Source organism: Lucilia cuprina, chromosome 6 (assembly GCF_022045245.1).
Source record: "Lucilia cuprina isolate Lc7/37 chromosome 6, ASM2204524v1, whole genome shotgun sequence".
Taxonomy (NCBI): Eukaryota; Metazoa; Arthropoda; class Insecta; order Diptera; family Calliphoridae; genus Lucilia; species Lucilia cuprina.
The window spans coordinates 56,192,458-56,213,504 of record NC_060954.1 but is presented as its reverse complement, the minus strand read 5'-3'; the positions used below and the strand labels follow the sequence as shown (position 1 = coordinate 56,213,504).

The 21,047-nt window shown below is 31.4% G+C and overlaps 1 protein-coding gene and 1 long non-coding RNA gene across 3 annotated transcripts in view; one reads left to right on the top strand and one right to left on the bottom strand.

Annotated features, from left to right (window-relative positions):
• The window catches only part of LOC111681967 (protein Shroom), a 120,545-nt gene that overhangs the window by 59,750 nt on the left and 39,748 nt on the right, over window positions 1-21,047 (top strand). The window contains exons 4-5 of one of the 2 annotated variants that reach the window (XM_046955190.1): window positions 1,641-1,966; window positions 2,030-4,574. In XM_046955190.1, the coding sequence (XP_046811146.1) occupies window positions 1,641-1,966; window positions 2,030-4,574 (2,871 nt within the window). Of the gene's footprint in view, window positions 1-1,640; window positions 1,967-2,029; window positions 4,575-15,795; window positions 16,364-21,047 lie in introns of those variants that run through there. The other variant, XM_023443875.2, reaches the window with a different exon arrangement.
• LOC124420848 overlaps window positions 18,882-21,047 on the bottom strand; it is a 45,426-nt gene continuing 43,260 nt past the window's right edge. Inside the window, exon 3 of the long non-coding RNA XR_006941404.1 lies at window positions 18,882-18,909. This is a non-coding gene — a long non-coding RNA (uncharacterized LOC124420848). The remainder of the gene's footprint in view (window positions 18,910-21,047) is intronic.

The window sequence follows — 21,047 nt, the reverse complement described above, 5'->3', positions numbered from 1 at the left end:
TAAATACTTAAAAAAGCTTTTCACAAAAAAGCTTAATAAAATTTTTTAACATAAGAGCTTTTATCTAAAAAACTTTGTTAAAGACTTTATGTACAACAAACGCGTTTTTGCAAAAAGATTTTTGAATAGACAGCTTTTACAAAAATACAGGCTTTAAAAAACTTTTTAAAACATAAACACTTTAGAAAAGCTTTTCACAAAAAAGCATAAAAAATATTTTAAAAGAAGAGCATTTATCTAAAAATCTTTGTTAAAGTCTTAATGTACAACAACAGCTTCAGAAAAACTCTTTATATAAAAGTGTTTGCAAAGACTTATGAAAGCTTTTTTGTAAAAAGCTTTGTTAAAGTCTTTATGTACAACAAAAGCTTAAGAAAAGCTCTTTATATAAAAGTGTTTACAACTTATGAAAAGCTTTTTAAATAAAGAGCTTTTACGAAAAACACTGCATAAAGCTGTTTTTGTTATTGGAAAATAAAAGCTTTTACATAAAAACGTTAATAAAGCTTTTGAAACGCTTTTTACAAAAAAGCTTAAGAAAATATTTTAACATAAGAGCGTTTATCTAAAAAGCTTTGTTAAAGCCTTTCAATACAACAAAAGCTTAAGAAAAGATTTTGCAAAAAAACTTGTGAAAAGCTTTTTTAAAAAACACGTGCTTTAAAAAACTTTTTAACATATAAACCGCATAAAGCTCTTTTTGTTGTTGTGTAAAAAGCTTTCTTAAAAGCTTTTTTTTTAAAATAAACTTTTAGGAAAATTTTTAAACCCTAAGTTTTAATATTGAAAATCTAAAATTGCAATTTAACTGCAACAATATTGCAATAGAAACAATTGTCTTTGACCCCACCCCCACATTCGCAACTAATTAATCACATTCAACTTACACCCGCCCAGTTATAAATTACATTACAAGATCACTTTTAACAATCACTCAAGCACAAAGTCAATTGTTTTAGCCAATTAATTTTTTGTTTCCAACATTTGCAACATAATCAAACCCTTATTTACTAGAGTTATTAATAACCGTAATAATATTCAACAATAATAAAACAAATCTCATTAAAAATTCTTAATAGAATTCTATATACGACTGGGCAAGAGCATATATATTTAATGATACAAAATGCCCTGAAACTTCATCAAAAACGTAAATACTTGAACGAGCAAACAAATGAACGAACGAACGTACAGTAAACATATTTTGATAGAGTTGACCTTCATCAACGAAAAAGAAAAAGCACTTAAATTATTGTTCATATTCCAAGTCTTAAAGAAACAAAACAAACACTTTGGCCTGTTGGAGCCGTTAGAAGTAGAAGTAAGTGCTGTTGCCGCCGCTGGCTAAAATTAAAATAAACAATAAAACAACAAAAAAACTTTAATTCAATTTGAAAAGAGTAACAACAACTGAACTAAACTGAAGGTATGTGTGTTTGTTTTAAGCGAGGAGTTAGCGTTTAAGTGCAGTTTAAACTTGAGACTCCTTAACAATAGTTGGGTGAGACAAAAAGACCGACACACACAATAATAATAATACAATATTAAAAGAGTAAAATAATAAAATTAAGAGTTCCGCTTTCATTTTTCAAAACATGTCATGTTAATCTATTATTGTTTTCCTCTTCTCTTCTTTATAGATTACGTCAAGAAAGTGAATTGCTATCACGCCAGACATCATCATCATCTTCGCATCACTGGTCACAAAATGATTTGTCTTCGTTGGCTTCAACATCAGTGGCAGCATCACCTACATCATTGCTTTCAAGCGGTCGAGATTTAAGTGAGTTAGGCGGTTGCACGCAATTGCAACAGCAACAAAAGCAACAGCAAATACAGCAACAACAACAACACAATAATAGCTCTGAGAGTACCTCTTCAACAGAGACTCTTAAATGGTTGGGTTCTATGAGTGATGTTTCCGAAGTCAGTCATGCTACTGGATTTTCGGCTATTTCCGAATCAGGTAAGTTCGACAGTTATATTCAAACAAAATTTGTTAGTTTATAAAATGTTTCCTTTTCCCTAGAATCCACGGCTCAATTAATTGTACACAGTTCACGAGTTATGACACCTAAACGTCATCAAAGTGAAAGTGTTTTATATGCAGCAGAAGATCAAAACTCACAACAGCAGCTTACACGTTTAACAACTTCGCAAAACTCACCTCAACACAGTCCATCCAGTCTTCAAGCAAATACATCTACTTCTAGCCTTTGTAATACTTTGCAACCCAGCCATAGGCATAGTCCTAGTTATCCGCCCATACATCAAACCTCTCATACCCTCTATCGTCATCATCACAATCATCACAACACATCGCCCGAGTTAACAAAATCTGTGACAGAGAAAACTTCTTCACAGACAACACTCTCCAATTGTGATGTATTAGCTCAAAAATCCAATATATTGGTAACAATTTCCAATAGTGAGGCAGTGGTTACCATTTCGCCACATCCACCACCGGTGCCAGCACCGAAACCTACAACAAATCTAAATGGCTGTAAAGATAAGGGCTCCAACCAACTCGTTGAGTCACAATCACAAAACAACATATCTCAACGATCTCATGGTTTACCCCGTCAAAGCAGTTCCTTGGGCATGGTGGGACATAAATCGGTGTCGGCTTCAATGGATTCTTTGTCTGATATCAAACATCCATATCGTAACAATCATCGTCTGTTTCCGGTAAGCACCTATACCGAACCGTTGCAAAGCAATACCTCGCATTTTGTTCATCATCCAAAGCCTCAGTATAGTACAGGTTTGAAAAAGCCTCCGAAATCTCAAACGCAACAAACAACGACATCGTCGAAAACAACATCATCATCTACTTCTTCGTCTACTTCCTCCTCCTCGGCCTCAAGTCCTTCCATAGCGGGAAGTCATAGTAATTTACATCAACCTAAATTGGGTTCACCCAATTATCCGCAACCTAGTTGGCAATCGGTAGCTGCCTTAATAAATGATTTTGAAAGATCTAACAACGATCAGCAACAACCTCAAAAATATACCTATTTGGATCCCAATAAAACACATCGTGTGCCAAATCCTGCTTTAAAAGCTTTCCAAAAGAATGCTGTACAATCCTACTTTGAGAGACAACAACAACAGCAGCAGCAACAACAACAGCATCAAAATCATGCTCATTCTTTGGATAATCTTTCTCCCAAATCGTATCAACAAACTAACCAGAGACCTAGTTCCTTGCAAAATCCCAGCAATGAGGGAGTACAAACAGTTCTGCTAAGAAATTCTCTGCCCAGCAATTATAATACCACCAGTGGTCAAAGACCTTTATCGGAGGATAAAAATACCTATAGTGTACGCAATATAACTAATAAGCCACCTTCACCGGCACCACCACCACCGCCACCCAGATCACGTTCTATGATGCCCAATATATTAAGAAGATCCTCCTCAGCTTCTGATTATGCAGAGTTAAGAGATCAGTTTATTTCGGCTCCACCACCGCCTCAAGAGAAATTGCAATCGCAATCCATTAAAAATATTTCCAACTCAGAGAAATTCTCTTTTAATGATTGTGGCATGCCTCCACCACCGCCACCACCTAGAGGAAGATCTTCCATGCCACCACGTAGAACATCATCGGCAGCCGAATATGCTGCCATCAGAGATAAGGTATTATTGCAACAGGCCGCAGCTTTAACACATCAACAGTTACATCCTCATCAGCATCAAAATGTGCCACCAGCACCACCACATCAACACTTGGGTTTAATGAGCAACAGCTATCACCACCATCATCATCAACCATCGCCTTATCAACAACAATCACCACAAGCTTATCAAACTGGTTTGCCCTTAATGCCGCCACCACCATCATCATTACAAGATAACTGGGTACCGGAAAGACCACCCAAAAATCCCAACTTAAGAGTGCCCTCACCAGAATTGCCACCACCACCCCCAGGCCTGGAATCGGAAACCAACATACCCGATGAACCTTTACCGCCACCACCACCTGAAATATTACAACGTCAACCTATTATAGATAACAGTCTGGATTTGGCACCCAAACCTCCTTCACCCAATAGACGTAATAGCTTTGCCGGCGCTTCATTAAGAAAAACCAATTACTTTACTCGATCACCCTCAAATGATAGTGTAAATGTTTCTCCTAAAGGGCCACCACCATTGATACCTCGAAAACCAGCCAGTATTGAATTATTACAAGTTACTAGACCTTCGGCCGCCTCTCTCAATCAACTGAGCAATACTAAACTACAAACGGAATTAACCAGAGCCACCATAATATCATCTTCCACACGGAAAAGACCTCATAATTTGGCTAGCACAGCTGGTTCAACTATACCAGCCATACAGGAAAATGTCAGCATGATTAGTAATCACTCTATAAGACACTCACCAAACGGTCTTAGTTCTCCTTTGCATTCGCAAAATTTACAATCTTCAACACCTCCACCACCACCACTAATGCCAAGAATGCCAAATGTTGCGCAGCCAACAATAATGCAGCAACAGCAAAACATATGCAGCAGCAGCAACAGCAGCAGTAACGTCAACTCCAATACAACTAATCAGAAATCAAGGTAGGTGCTTAATTAAATTTTACATTTAATTAATTGTTTGGTAATTTAATTTATATTGTTTATGAATATTTTGTATTTTTTGTAATAGAGTCATTAGTTTTTTTTCTATTGTGTAATCTAATACTTTGCTATTTCATCAGAAGCAAAGAGTTAGAAAATTTGTAAAAATTTTTGTAGTTTGGCAGTTGTGGTTTGTAAAGCCAGGTTGGCAACCAGCCTCGTTTGACTTTAAGGCTTGCTGTCGTTTTGTCATATTGTCATTTACTGTCAATGTTGATGTATAGCCACTATAGTCCACTCCCACTTAATTGATCTTATTTATTTTTTTTAACTTTTTTTTGTTGATTCCAGTAGTTGTTTTTTATTCGACTTGAATTGGCAATTAAAAGTAATGTTTTAATATTATAATCTAATTAATTTTGACATGTGACATGTCAGTTGCAATAGAGGAGAGAGAATTGTGGTTTGAACTCTTTTAGGATTATACTTTTCCTTTTAATTAATTTGTTTCGATTAGGGGAATTGAGAAAATAAACAACTTTTGTGGAACACCGACAACTTGGGAGTTTAAAGATAATTTTATAGCAAAAGCCTTAAGCCACTTGTTAATGATCAATTTCGGTGTTTTTTGTGGGACACCTTCCACTTGGAAGTTTAAATTTAAAGGTCATTTTATAGCAAAACTCCATAGCAAAGATACAAACTGAAACGGCTCAAATCGGCGGCGGCTGACCGCTGGAAATATTTTGCAAGCTGCGCCGACGCCGACTTCTTTCGGCTCAAAAGCTAACCCGTAATTTTTTTTATTAAGGTTCGTTATCGAATCACATTCCCTGTTTGGCAATCAAAAGCAGAGCTGATCAATTAACACCAATACAGCACCGATGCCAACACCATATTGGCAAAGGGTTATTGAAGAAATTACTCATCATTTCGCAAGAATTCTTTAGCAACCCAATGTAGTATGACATCGACTACCAATATGACATCATAAGCTTCAGAACAATTTGCTCGAGTTGTCGAAATATAAGATAGAGACTACGCCCTTCAAATTTCTAATAGTGATACATAGTTGAATGACCAATTCAGGCCACTGAACTCCGCATGCAACATCATATTAGCAAACGGTCCTTCTAGAAATTCATTATCATTTCACAAGTATTCTTTGGCAACCCCATTTGTATTTCGAATAGTAGTGCATAGTTGAAAGATCAATTCAGCCCACTCCACACCGCTGCCAACACCATATTGGCAAAGGGTTATTGAAAGGATTCCTCATCATTTCGCTAACATTCTAATGATTGAGAGCCCTTAGCTCGTTTTGATTAAACACCGTCCTACACTACTATCGATTAAAAAAGAGGGGAGAGGTGTCCGGACGTGATCACTGTAATAAAGACAAATGATTGGAGCTCAACTTACGGTTAGGTCACTGGGGCAACTGAGGACCACTTTTGGTGTTTTCTAAATATGTAAGGAAGAAGATAAATTCAACCATGTGGCTTCCCCAGGAGATCATTTAAAATACGTTTTTTCTTAGAATTTTCTAGAGGACTTAATGCATCGTAATAGCTGAACTAGAACGGAACTAGGACTAAACTAGAACTGAACTAGAACTGAACTAGAACTACAACTGAACTAGAACTGAACTAGAACTACAACTGAACTAGAACTGAACTAGAACTGAACTAGAACTGAACTAGAACTGAACTAGAACTGAACTAGAACTGAACTAGAACTGAACTAGAACTGAACTAGAACTGAAATAGAACTGAACTAGAACTGAACTAGAACTGAACTAGAACTGAACTAGAACTGAACTAGAACTGAACTAGAACTGAACTAGAACTGAACTAGAACTGAACTAGAACTGAACTAGAACTAAACTAGAACTGAACTAGAACTGAACTAGAACTAGAACTGAACTAGAACTAAAACTGAACTAGAACTAGAACTGAACTAGAACTAGAACTGAACTAGAACTGAACTAGAACTGAACTAGAACTGAACTAGAACTGAACTAGAACTGAACTAGAACTGAACTAGAACTGAACTAGAACTGAACTAGAACTGAACTAGAACTGAACTAGAACTGAACTAGAACTGAACTAGAACTGAACTAGAACTGAACTAGAACTGAACTAGAACTGAAGTAGAACTGAACTAGAACTGAACTAGAACTGAACTAGAACTGAACTAGAACTGAACTAGAACTGAACTAGAACTGAACTAGAACTGAACTAGAACTGAACTAGAACTGAACTAGAACTGAACTAGAACTGAACTAGAACTGAACTAGAACTGAACTAGAACTGAACTAGAACTGAACTAGAACTGAACTAGAACTGAACTAGAACTGAACTAGAACTGAACTAGAACTGAACTAGAACTGAACTAGAACTGAACTAGAACTGAACTAGAACTGAACTAGAACTGAACTAGAATTGAACTAGAACTGAACTAGAACTGAACTAAAACTTAACTAGAACTGAACTAGAACTGAACTAGAACTGAACTAGAACTGAACTAGAACTGAACTAGAACTGAACTAGAACTGAACTAAAACTGAACTAGAACTGAACTAGAACTGAACTAGAACTGAACTAGAACTTAACCAGAACTGAACTAGAACTGAACTAGAACTGAACTAGAACTGAACTAGAACTGAACTTGAACTGAACTAGAACTGAACTAGAACTGAACTAGAACTAAACTAGAACTGAACTAGAACTAAACTAGAAGTGAACTAGAACTTAACTAGAAGTGAACTAGAACTTAACTAGAAGTGAACTAGAACTTAACTAGATCTGAACTAGGAAACCTTCCTCTAATATCATGCTTTTAATTAGCTTCTTTACATCGATATCACAAATGTATTGAACCAAATTTACTTAAAAATCGTTTTTGAATTCGAAATAACGAAAGACGCATCGTTCGGGATCAAAACTGAAATCTCGGATTCCCAATTAACTATCAGCTAGTAACACAATTACTGAAAAAGAACAAAATCATTTCTAAGCTATATCTACCCAGTATGACGTATACAAGTCTAGATCACGTTATCAATCAGACACTTAAGCATCGTTCGGGATCAAAACGCAATTATCGGACTCCCAATTAACCATCAGGTGGACTGAAGCTGTTAAATATCAAACTAAATATTCTTTATTAATGAAAGAAATCTAAAAATTTCCTTGGATTGGATCATATAGTCTCTATAATACCAAATTTAAGAAAACATTTGACCTCATTTTACAAACTTAATGAAAGGAATTCATTTATTTCATTTTAATTTTTGTCAAATGTATATTTTTTCCAAAAACTTTCAAAATTAGTAATGGCCATAAACACTTAACAAAAAAAACAACAACAGCCACGTTTTTCTAAACTTTTTTATTGCCTTCATTGTCGTCGTATCACACAAAAGAGAAGTGACTGTTTTTCCAAAATCTAAAAACAAAAAAACTTTAACAAACATGATCATTTTTGTTTTTTTCACTATTTCTATAACTTTTTGCATGTAATATAAGAAAATTGCAAAAGTGACACCCGCAAACGACCTTTGTGGCACGATTTATGATGCAACTTCTATACTTAAACTCACTCACTCACTCGTAGTACTCTCGTCTACACTTTCAGCTTAAGAAAGCAACAACAACAAAATCGCTTCTTAAATCAAAACACACAAAACCACCAATAGCAACAACGTCACCAACTCAATACATATATTTTGCAAAACTAACAATAAACTATAATTTTGTTTTATGAAACTAAAAGAAAAATTGTTAGAAAATTAAATTAAACACAAGACTTGTCGCATTAAAAGACTTCACTCGATTAAACGAATTGTGCCACCAAATGGTTAATCTGCCTGATTGCCTGCCAATAGACGAAGAAACCAAATAAATATGTTTTTTTTTTGCCTGTTTCCTTGCCAAATTTCAATTTATTGTATCAAATGGGTGAATTGGGTGAAATATTTAGAGCTGTATGTATGCAATGTATTGTATATATATAAGCTTTTAACAAACAAGATATATTGGCCAAGATTGTATGTTGAGCGTGTTTAGGCAGGCCAAGTCAAAGCTAAAATGTCTATAAGTTTAAGCAGCAAACGTCAATAGACAGCAGGCAACAGGCTTTTAACAAACAGCAGTTAGTTACTTGCACCACATCAGGCGTGTGCCGTTTGTTTTGTGTCGCTATTTCATCGTTTCGTAGTTGACGTTAAATCCGTCCGTCCGTCTGTCTGTCTGTCTTTTTGTCTCGCTGTCGGGGCCTATCTACCTTGGGGTTGCTTCTACTTACTAGAATGTGTTAGTATGTGTATGTGTGTTGAGCAACTTTTAGCCATTTATACCTGATCGCTAAGCTCATGCACGTGGGTCAAAGTGTTGCCACTTCTAATTGTTTACACTCGAATGGGTTTTTATATATATTTTTTTTTTGAATGTTTGTATCCTAAGAGGTTTCTATAACAAAGTCAAACTAAACAAAATCTTAATGGCTTTGAAAAAAATCACATTGCCTAACAAAATGGCTATAAATTTTCTGCAAACTTTTGAGAAAAGTTCAAAATTTTAGCACTATCTTTAAAGATCATAGAAGAGTTTTAACTAGTCTGTTATCTATGGAACTAGTCTTGAAAAGACTAGTCTGGTGACTAGTCTGTGGACTAGTCTGTGTACTAGTCTGTGGACTAGTCTGTGTACTAGTATGTGGACTAGTCTGGGGACTAGTCTGCAGACTAGTCTGTGGACTAGTCTGGGAACTAGTCTGTGGACTAGTCTGGGGACTAATCTGTGAACTAGTCTGGGGACTAATCTGTGAACTAGTCTGTGGACTAGTCGGTGGTCTCGTCTGTGGACTAGTCTGTGAACTAGGCTGTGGACTAATCTGGGAACTAGTCTGTGGACTAGTCTGTGATCTCGTCTTTGGACTAGTCTGTGAACTAGTCTGTGGAGTAGTCTATGGACTAATCTGGGAACTAGTCTGGGGACTAATCTGTGAACTAGTCGGTGGACTATTCTGTGGATTTGTCTGTGGATTAGTCTGTGGACTAATCTGGGAACTAGTCTGGGCACTATTATCTAGTTTAAAGACTAATCTATGGACTAGTCTATAGACTAATCTATGGATTAGTCTATAGACTTATCTATTGACTAGTCTATAGACAAATCTATTGTCTAGTCTAAAGACTAATCTATTGTCTAGTCTAAAGACTAATCTATTGTCTAGTCTAAAGACTAATCTATGGACCAGTCTATAGACTAATCTATGGATTAGTCTATAGACTAATCTATGGACTAGTCTATAGACTTATCTATTGACTATTCTATAGACTAATCTATGGACTAGTCTATAGACTAATCTATGGACTAGTCTATAGAATAATCTATGGTCTAGTCTATAGACTAATCTATGGACTAGTGTATAGACTAATCTATGGACTAGTCTATAGACTAGTCTATAGAATAATCTATGGACTAGTCTATTGACTAATCTATGGACTAGTCTATAGACTAATCTATGGAATAGTGTATAGAGTAATCTATAGACTATTCTATGGACTAATCTATTGTCTTGTCTAAAGACTAATCTATTGTCTAGTCTAAAGACTAGTCTATAGACTAATTTATGGACTAATCTATGGACTAGTCTAAGGACTAATCTATAGACAGGTCTAAAGACTTATCTATGGACTAGTCTATAGACTAATCTATTGTCTAGCCTATTGTATAGTCAATAAATTAGCCTGTGTTCCACAATTTTACTTATCTTTTAGTGAAGTTTTTTTTTCAACTAAATTTTTCCCCACAACTGTAACTATATATCTCAAAAATTAATATTTATGTACACAACATAGATTTTTTTTCAATTTTAAATCTATTTAAAATGAAGAAAAAATATAAATTTATTAACGACATTTTCTAATTCCTAATTAGGTTAAGTGGAGTTTGGTTTTTTTCACTCGCAATTTTAAAGCAAAACTAACAATTATTTTACAAAAGAAAATTTTATAAAGAAAATCTTTTGAAATTGAAGAAAAAAAAAGAAACCAAGCCTAAAATTAAAATGGTCCTTTAGAGGAAAAAAACTTAAAGTTTTTCCAAATTGAAATGACAAAAACACACCCACAAAAAGTGTTTAACCTCTTTTTGGCGTTTAAACGAATAAATCATTTTGATAAACAAAAGCAAACAAAGTAACAAAAAAAAATGCAATGAAATAAAGTTTTTTGAAAATAAAACTATAATATCAATTGACCATTGTTTTTTTATAAAAAAAAAACTATTGTTTAGTTAAATTTTTTAAAAAATAAATTTTCAAAGTATTTCATTACATTTTAGTTAAGCCTGCTGCTGTAGTTGTTGCTGATATAATTCATTCCTGCAGTTTGGCATGTCTCGCAAATTACTTTTTTTGGAGTTTTTTTGAAAAGATCAACAACTTAAACTCGATATTTTAACAAAAGGGGCCAAACTACAACCAAAAAAACTAAAACTCTAAAATAACTTGCAAATAATACAAACGTCAAAGTAATGTTTAAAACTGTCAGTTACACAAATTATACAAATTATCGGCGGTAATTGTATATGTATAGGGTCTGGTCTTGCACTTTATTATTAAGATATAAACAACTTAAAACAGTTATTTTTAAGAAAATAAAAAACACTATTATAACAACAGCTCAAAAAACTCAATGTCATTTGTAGACTCATTTAAAATCTATTAATTTTGTTACGGTTACATTTTTGCGCAAAAAAATTCTTAGTTTGTTCAAATTTTTTGCAAATGTTTAAGCAACACTTTAAGTTTAAGTCAGAGTTCAAAGTTTCATTCGTTTGGTTTTTATTTATCACAATCACAATTGTAATCTAAGTGGTAGTTAGAAGTTGTTAATAAATAGTTATTTAGTTGTGACTACAATAAACTATTATTTAAACTTAATTGTACTTTTAGAAACTTATTTTTTTCGTCTTCTATACAATAACACTTAACACCAGCATGCGTTTGTATTGCATTTCAAAAAAGAAAAAAAACACACACACAAGACTTTGTTGCAAATGCTAGTCTTGTTATCGACCATTTAGCACCAAAAGATTTAGTTTTTTGTTGTTGTTGTTGTTGAAAAAAAGGTGTGAAATTTTTCTTAATAAGAGTTTAGTAGTATTTAAATAAAATCCATATATTTCTCAAACTATTTCAAATGATCTCAAGAATTTTCTCAAATGTTGTTATTAAGTGCAACAACCATATGACCCGCTGGGAAATTAGAAAAACAACAACTTTAAATGGTTTTAGAAATAAAAACAGCAACAGCTTAACGTTTATTTTAAGAGGAGTAATCTTGTTTTTTAAACAAATTGCAAAAATAAATTCTAAATAATTGTTTTTAAAAATAGTAGTAAAATACTACTTTTTTCAAAAAAGTAGTTTTTTTGAAAAAAAAAATTGCTTTAAACTTAGTTTTTAGCATAAAAAGTTAGATTTCTACACAAATTTACTGTAAATGAAGAAATTTGCAAATAGTAGTATTTTTACTACTTTTTTTAAATTAATCAAAAATTTATATTTTTAAAGTTAATTCGTGATAAATTAACAAAATTATAATAAATTTACTGAAAATTTTAATATTTGCAAATAGTATTAAATACTACCTTTTCAAAAAAGTAGTTTTTTTTTCAAAAAAGTGCTTTAAACATAGTTTTTAGCATAAAAAGTTAGGTTTCTATACAAATTTACTGTAAATGGAGAATTTTACAAATAGTAATAATTCTACTACTTTTTTTAAATTAACCAAAAATTTATATTTTCAAAGTTAATTTGTAATAAATTAACCAAATTATTATAAATTTACTGAAAATTTTAATATTTGCAAATAGTAGTAGAAATACTACTCTTTTTATTTCTTTCAAAAATATTTTATTTTATGCAAATCAACTATATTCAAGCAGATTTTTTAACATTTTTAAAAAAATCTACTCAATTTTGTGATATTTGAAAATAGTAGTAGATATACTACTTTTTTATTGCTTCAAAAATCTTTTATTTTATGCAAATCTTGTTTATTTAGGCAATTTTAAAGATAAATTTATACAATTTTGTGGTATTTAAAAATAGTAGTAGTTTTACTACTTTTTTCAAATTAAGCCAAATTTGATATTTTAATAGAATATTTATGATATTTTAATTAAATTATATGAAATTTACTAAAAATTTTAATATTTGCAAATAGTAGCCGAAATACTACTCTTTTTATTTATTCGAAAAATATTTAATTTTATGCAAATCAACCGTATTTAAACAAATTTTTGACATTTTTAAAGAAATCTAGTCAATTTTGTGATATTTGAATATAGTAGTATTTCTACTACTTTTTTTATTTCTTCAAAAATCGTTTGTTTAAAGCAAATCTTGTTTATTCAAGCAAATTTTTGCTAATTCAATATAATTTTTTGGCAATTTTGAGATATTTAAAAATAGCAGTAGAAATACTACTTTTTTAAATTAAACAAAACTTGGTATTTTAAAATAAAATTTAAAATTTTTTATTTTATGCAAATCTCTAGTGTATAGAAGCAAAATTTTGACCTCTTTAAAAGAATTTCAAGCAATTTTGTGATATTTGAAAATAGTAGTAGAAATAGTACTATTTCAAAATTAGCAAAACTTGATATTTTAAGAAAAAAATCCATGACATATAAACTGAATTTTATAAAATTTACATAAAATTTTATTATCTAATGTATTGAAGCAAAATGTTTGCATTTTTAAATAAAATTTATACCTTTTTGAGTTAATTGAAAATAGTAGTAGATTCTATTACTATTTGAAAATGGTGCAAAATTTTAAACTTTATAAAAAAAATTTTTAATGAAGCAAATTTTTGACACTTCAGCACAAATTTTCAAATTTTATTAATATTTGCAAATATTAATAAAAATTATTTTAAAAAATAATTTAAAATTTAAATTCTTTAAAAATCCAAAATTTGATTATTCACCAAAAACCCTAAACAAAACTATAAAATACTATTGCCTACTTTTAGGCCTAAAAAAGATACATTTTATCTTTATCATGTTATTTTTGGCTTTGCCAACCTTCTTTTAGTTAAGACAACAACCTTCAAAAGATAACAACTAGCCAAGACAATTTCTTAAAATAATACTAAAATCTTATACTAGGTAGGTAACTAACGCATACATTGACACTTTTATTACCAAAAAACAATTTTTGTTGAAGTTGAAACAAAGAAAGTATCTTTAATTTAAATTATAAGAGAAAAAAGAGAATCTTGTTGAAAAATTTCACTCTCTCGCTCTCAATTTGTAGCAGTTTTGGAGTCATATTCAGCGTTGCCACTTTGATCGACTTGAACAAAAATTGGTGGTTTTAAATCCCTGAAAAGACTTGTTGATAGTTTATTGGTTGGCAGATTTATATATGGGTTCTATATTTAATTAGTCGGACTGTGATAAGCTGAGCGTGTTTAGAGTAAACTTCAACCAACTTAACTATTAAGGAAAATCGGCGATTAATTAAAGAATAAGGTATAAACAACTTCACCGCAAACGTCTCAACCACCTCCTTCGCCACTTCAACCACCACACCATCTTTTATTCCACCGTTTCCACTTTTATACAACTCAGAATCCATATCATGATCCATCAGATACATGTATTCCATGGTACACCAACAACACCAACGCATTTTTAATCTTTGCATTATCAGCTCAAATCCAATATGTTATTGATCCCCATCCTTGCGTTGTATGTAGACGCTTAGAAACTAGGAGCGGTTCTTTATGTGATCACCTGCGTGTTGGCCTATATTAAGATGGTCTTTTTAACCCCCTTGGTAAGCTTCCATAACGACTCAACACCACCCCATTGTGCTTCTTTACTCATGGAATTTCCGGACCAGTATCTATGGATTTTGCTCAAGTACTTGAGCTATTTAAGTTGTGAACATTAACTTTTAAACCACAGGCACTAAGTGGATCCCAAAGTATCCTTAACCAACTGACCAAAAAAGACAAAGTTCTGTGGTTAACTAACCACCCATAGTACCATAAATATATGCAGATTTCAACGTGCAAAGTCTTTGAAACGCCACTTAGTCTTCCCGCAAATTTGGCTTTAAACCACAGCCACTAAGTGAATCCCAAAGCAAACTCAAACAACTGACCAGCCAGGACAAAGTTCTGTGGTTAACTGGCGACCCATAGTACCACATTATGTGATGGTCTCTTTCAATCTCATTTCAAGCAAAAGCCAAGTATACATTTGATCATTTGTTTTTGAAATGTTTTGGTAGTTTTTTTGACATAATTTGTGTAAGAAAAAAAATGTCTAAGTGGCAACGCTATTCATATTTACTTAATGTAAACAATAAAAAAAGAAACAAAAACAAAAACAAATGTTTATAATATTTTCAAAACACACAAAAACTACCACTACACATACTATAAAACAATAGCAACAACAACAACACAAACATATGCCAAAGTCCCACAGCCAACATATACGGGGCATATGGATTTCTTTGACGAACAACTGGTTTTCATACGAGTAATAACTAACGAACGGTTAAGACGCTTGATGCAAATAGAAGCGCAGTGTTAACAATTTGAAAAGAAAAAGAAAACAACAACAAAAAATTTCATTATACTTTGGCTTTGTGGATTATAAAAATTTTTTTAAATTTATTTATTTTTAATAACAAAAAAGAAAATTTACAAAACAGAAAGTAAAAAAAGTAGTTTTTTGAAAAAAAAAAAAAAAAGAAAATAATTTTCCTAAAAAAATGTCAAAATAAAAGAAAATTTTTGTAAAAATAAAATTAAACTTTCTTTAAAATTTTACACAAAAAAAGTGTTAATTTTGCTTTTAAAACAATTGTGAAATTTGTGTTTTATTGCAATTTAAAAAAAGAAACCTTAGCAACAACAGCAAAATAAAAAAAAAAAACCAAATTTAAATAAAACCTTTTAAAGTGGATTAAACAATTTTGCGTGTTAAGTTGAAATTAAATGACAAAAAAACCCAGAGTTGTCAATTAACAAAAAAAACAAAATAATTACAAATAAAAATTTTATTAGCAATTAAATGTCTTTAATTATATTAATAATACCTAATAGTTTAAACAATAATTAGGTCAAACCCGGTTTGTTGTTTTAAATTTACAGCATCAACAATAACAAAAGCAATAAAAAAATAATTTAAAAACAAAGAGTAACAAAACAAAAAAACGCGGAAATTTTTAAAGAAAAATCACACAAAATCATTATAAATAACAATAATAACAACAACAAAAATACATAAGTTGACAACATAAATTGCATTTTAAGCCAAGAAACAGCAGCAACAGCATCTTTATAACAACAAAACCCCAAACAAAAGAGCAATGTTCGTTATGTTTTCTTTAAGATTAAAGTGAAATTGTTGTTGATTTCTTTAAACGGTTTCAAAACTAGTTTTTTTTTCTTAATGTTTGTTGTTTTTCAAGCAAATAGTACTATCTTAGCAAAAAAACACAACAACAACAACAATTGTTGTTATTACTAAGTGAAAAATTAAACTGCAACAAGCAACAACTATCAACAGCTACCAACAACCAAAAAAAAAAGCACTGAGAGCAAAAGTTGTAATAAGTGTGTGAGTTTTTATACGCGTGTTTTTGTTGTTATAGTTGTTGTTAATTTTCTCTGTCAAGTTGGATTACTCTATTGTGGATACCGTACATCAATTAAAAATGGTGTTCGGTGGGAAATTTCGTATCAGAAGGTAAATAGAAAACAACAACATGATTAATCTATAATTTTCACATGTTATCATTTAACAAACAACAAACAAACTAAACTGCTCACTGTTACTAATGATAGCAAAAAAAAAGGAAAATACATACTCTAGTCGTTATGTGAACCAAAGTCTATTTAGCGTTTAAAAAGGTACAAATATTGTTTCACTAGAATTTGTAATGCCACCACACACCAAATAGGGCTGCAGCAATAAATTCTTGGGAATATTTTGCAAAAAAACTGTGTCGAACTGAATTAGTTTTATTAATTAGAAAAAGTTTAATTTAATAGAAAAATACCTATTTATAATAGGACAAAAGTCAAGAAACTATATAGGGGTCTATAGTCTTAGTACAATAACAGAATCGTTAGTCAAGACTATAGAAAGAATTGCCTACAGTCTAGGCTAAAGAATAGCCTATAAGCAAAACTACAGAAGAACCTATAGTCAAGACTCAATACTATCGCAGAATCTATACTAAGACTATAAAATGAATATTTCATAGTCAAGACTATAGAAGAATAGTCTATAGTCAAGACTATAGAATAGTCTATAGTCAAGACTATAGAATAGTCTATAGTCAAGACTATAGAATAGTCTATAGTCAAGACTATAGAATAGTCTACAGTCAAGACTATAGAATAGTCTATAGTCAAGACTATAGAATATTCTATAGTCAAGACTATAGAATAGTCTATAGTCAAGACTATAGAATAGTCTATAGTCAAGACTATAGAATAGTCTATAGTCAAGACTATAGAATAGTCTATAGTCAAGACTATAGAATAGTCTTCAGTCAAGACTATAGAATAGTCTTCAGTCAAGACTATAGAATAGTCTATAGTCAAGACTATAGAATAGTCTATAGTCAACACTATAGAATAGTCTATAGTCAAGACTATAGAATAGTCTATAGTCAAGACTATAGAATAGTCAATAGTCAAGACTATAGAATAGTCTATAGTCATGACTATAGAATAGTCTATAGTCAAGACTATAGAATAGTCTTCTGTCAAGACTATAGAATAGTCTATAGTCAAGACTATAGAATAGTCTATAGTCAAGACTATAGAATAGTCTTCTGTCAAGACTATAGAATAGTCTATAGTCAAGACTATAGAATAGTCTATAGTCAAGTTTATTGAATAGTCTATAGTCAAGACTATAGAATTGGTTACAGTCAAGACTATAGAATAGTCTATAGTCAAGACAATAGAATTGGTTACAGTCAAGACTATAGAATAGTCTATAGTCAAGACTATAGAATAGTCTGTTGTCAAGACTATAGAATAGTCTGTTGTCAAGACTATATAATAGTCTGTTGTCAAGACTATAGAATAGTCTGTTGTCAAGACTATAGAATAGTCTGTTGTCAAGACTATAGAATAGTCTGTTGTCAAGACTATAGAATAGTCTATAGTTAAGACTATAGAATTGTCTATAGTCAAGACTATAGAATTGTCTATAGTCAAGACTATAGAATTGTCTATAGTCAAGACTATAGAATCGTCTATAGTCAAGACTAGAATTGTCTATAGTCAAGACTATAGAATCCTCTATTGTCAAGACTATAGAATAGTCTATTGTCAAGACTATGGAATAGTCTGTAGTCTCGATTATAGATTAGTCTATAGTCTCGACTATAGATCTATAGTCTCGAAAATAGATCAGTCTATAGTCTCGAATATAGATCATTCTATAGTCTCGACTATAGATCAGTCTATAGTCTCGAGTATTGATCAGTCTATAGTCTCGTCTATTGACCAGTTTATAGTCTCGTCTATAAATCAGTTTATAGTCTCGTTTATAGATCAGTCTATAGTATCGATTATAGATCATTCTATAGTCTCGATTATAGATCAGTATCGTATCGACTACAGATCAGTATATCGTCTCGACTATAGATCAATCTATAGTCTCGACTTTAGATCAGTTTATAGTCTCGACTATAGATCAGTTTATGGTCTCTATTATAGAACAGCCAATAGTCCCTATTATAGATCACTTTATGGTCTTTACTATAAAACAGTCTCTACTATAGAATGCTCTCTATATAACAATCAATAGCACAGACTATAGACATTGTCTTTCTCCGAAAAAAAAAAATCAAATCCTCATTCAAATTCTAATTAGTTAAACACCACTGTACAGCTTAAGCCAAAAGGAAATTACAGAAAAACAGGTACTAGACTAAACACTTCAAAAATGTTTACATTCTTTTAAATGACCTAAACATTAAAACAAGCGCGCTAAACTAAAATATTTGCTGATCATCAACAGGGATCTTAATGTGTCAAAATAACAAAAATTTCTAAATAAAACTTAACATTTAGGTTATAACACAGGATGTTTTCAATAGGGGTGGTAGTAATATGTTCATAAGGGTAAATTGTTGTAAAATTAAACAGACATTTAAATAAATAAAAGGTGCATACACGTACTAACTTACCTTTTGAAGAACGAAAATAGTTGTAAGTAAAAGTAAGACAGACAGACAGACATGCTGAGATGAAATTTTTTTTTATATTTACCTGAAATGAAAGTAAGAAAAGAAGGTTTTATTTTCAGTTGGTTTAAAGTAAGAAATAGTACTTAAAGACACCCTGCTGGGTGTTGACAATTTATGAAAAGATATGATAATATAAATGCATGCAAATAAGATTGTTGCAGTAATCTGGGGAATATTTTGGTTTTATCATTAGTTGTAGAGACCAGGTGTTCTTCGTTTTTCTCTAGTATATTATTAAAAAAGTCAAAGAAGATCATCATAGACTTGTTAGATCACTGACTGAGAAATTTTTGAAAAAGTGAAGTTAAATAGAGACTTATGTTCTGTGTGTAGTCGTAAGTTTATAGAACTGTCTATGTCCAAGAGTCTAGAGGTCAATCTGCAGTCTTGTGTCTATAGAGGATTCTATAGTCGGGAGAGCATTGATAGTTAATAGTCTACTGAAACGATTACAATTGGATGACAATAGAGTAGTTATTAGTCGAAAGACTATTGACTGATTGTCTCTATATTAGATCGGTCTATTATGGAGATTCTATAGATCAGTTCTATAGATCAATCTATAGTCGAGAGTCTATAGATCAGTCTATAGAACTGTCTGTAGTGAAGAGATTATTGATTAGTTTATAGTTGAGAGACTATAGATCAGTTTATAGTATAGAGATTTGAAATCTGTTTATAGTTGGGAGAGTATGGATCAATCAAAATTCTATCTGCAGTCGAGAGACTAGAGATCAGTCAACTCAGTAGCGTCTCTCGACTCTACTGACACAAAATTTTAGATCAGTCTTTAAACAAGACTACGGACAAGTCTAGAGACTATTAAACAGCTTCAAGTTTTTGTTTGAAACCAAAAAATATCGGGCCCCTTTTGTGAACATAAATCTTATTAATCTGTGAATTTATTCTTTAGAAAAATCAGGGCTTTTTTATTGAAATATGACTATGATAGTGCTGACAACAACAATTAATTGATAATTGTTTATTTTTCTTTGGAAATGGCTTTGTTTTATAACATTTTCAGTTTTTCTTCTTTTTTTGCAACATTAAGGAAGTTAATAATTAATTAAATTGTATAATTTATAACACAATACCCTCAATAAAATAATAACAACAACTACAAAACAACGTAGTAATAATTATGATTAAGGCGAAAAAAAATACAAAAAAAAAAATTATATGATTAAAATATAAAACAAAAAAGAAGAAAAAAAAGCTTACATTGATAAAGACAGACTGAATACAAACAATATGATACAAAAAATTACATTGTGAAGGAAATTTAATGATATTTTTTTCTATAATTTTTGTTTTCAATATTACAATATATATATTATATAAAATAATCTATTCTTTATATGAATATACTATATAAGGCATAGAGTCAAGTAGACTGCTTGGATTTTGAAATATAATCTAGTGTTTATATACATAACTAATTAAATTTGAATAATATTATGGTTTAGTTGTTGTTTTTTTCACTTAGATAATTTAATTAACAAACTAGTTGCTTACTTTTAAGGCTTAAATACAAGTGCTTTGAAATAAAAAAAAAAGATTTAAGCATAATTGACAAGATTACAGAAATGTGTTTTGAATGATGAAATATCCTTCAAAGTGAATGACAGTTATCGCTATGAAGTTTTTAGAAACAATACTAATCAAGATTTAGTACCGGTTTAAGAGTTAAGTTCAGTTTTAGTTCTGTTCTAGTTCAGTTCTAGTTCAGTTCTAGTTCAGTTCTAGTTCAGTTCAAGTTCTACTTCTAGTTCAGTTCTAGTTCAGTTCTAGTTCAGTACTAGTTCAGTTCTAGTTCAGTGCTAGTTCAGTTCTAATTCAGTTCTAGTTCAGTACTAGTTCAGTTCTAGTTCAGTTCTAGTTCAGCTCTAGTTCAGTTCAAGTTCTACTTCTAGTTCAGTTCTAGTTCAGTTCTAGTTCAGTACTAGTTCAGTTCTAGTTCAGTGCTAGTTCAGTTCTAATTCAGTTCTAGTTCAGTACTAGTTCAGTTCTAGTTCAGTGCTAGTTCAGTTCTAATTCAGTTCTAGTTCAGTACTAGTTCAGTTCTAGTTCAGTTCTAGTTCAGTTCTAGTTCAGTTCTAGTTCAGTTCTAGTTCAGTACTAGTTCAGTTCTAATTCAGTTCTAGTTCAGTTCTAGTTCAG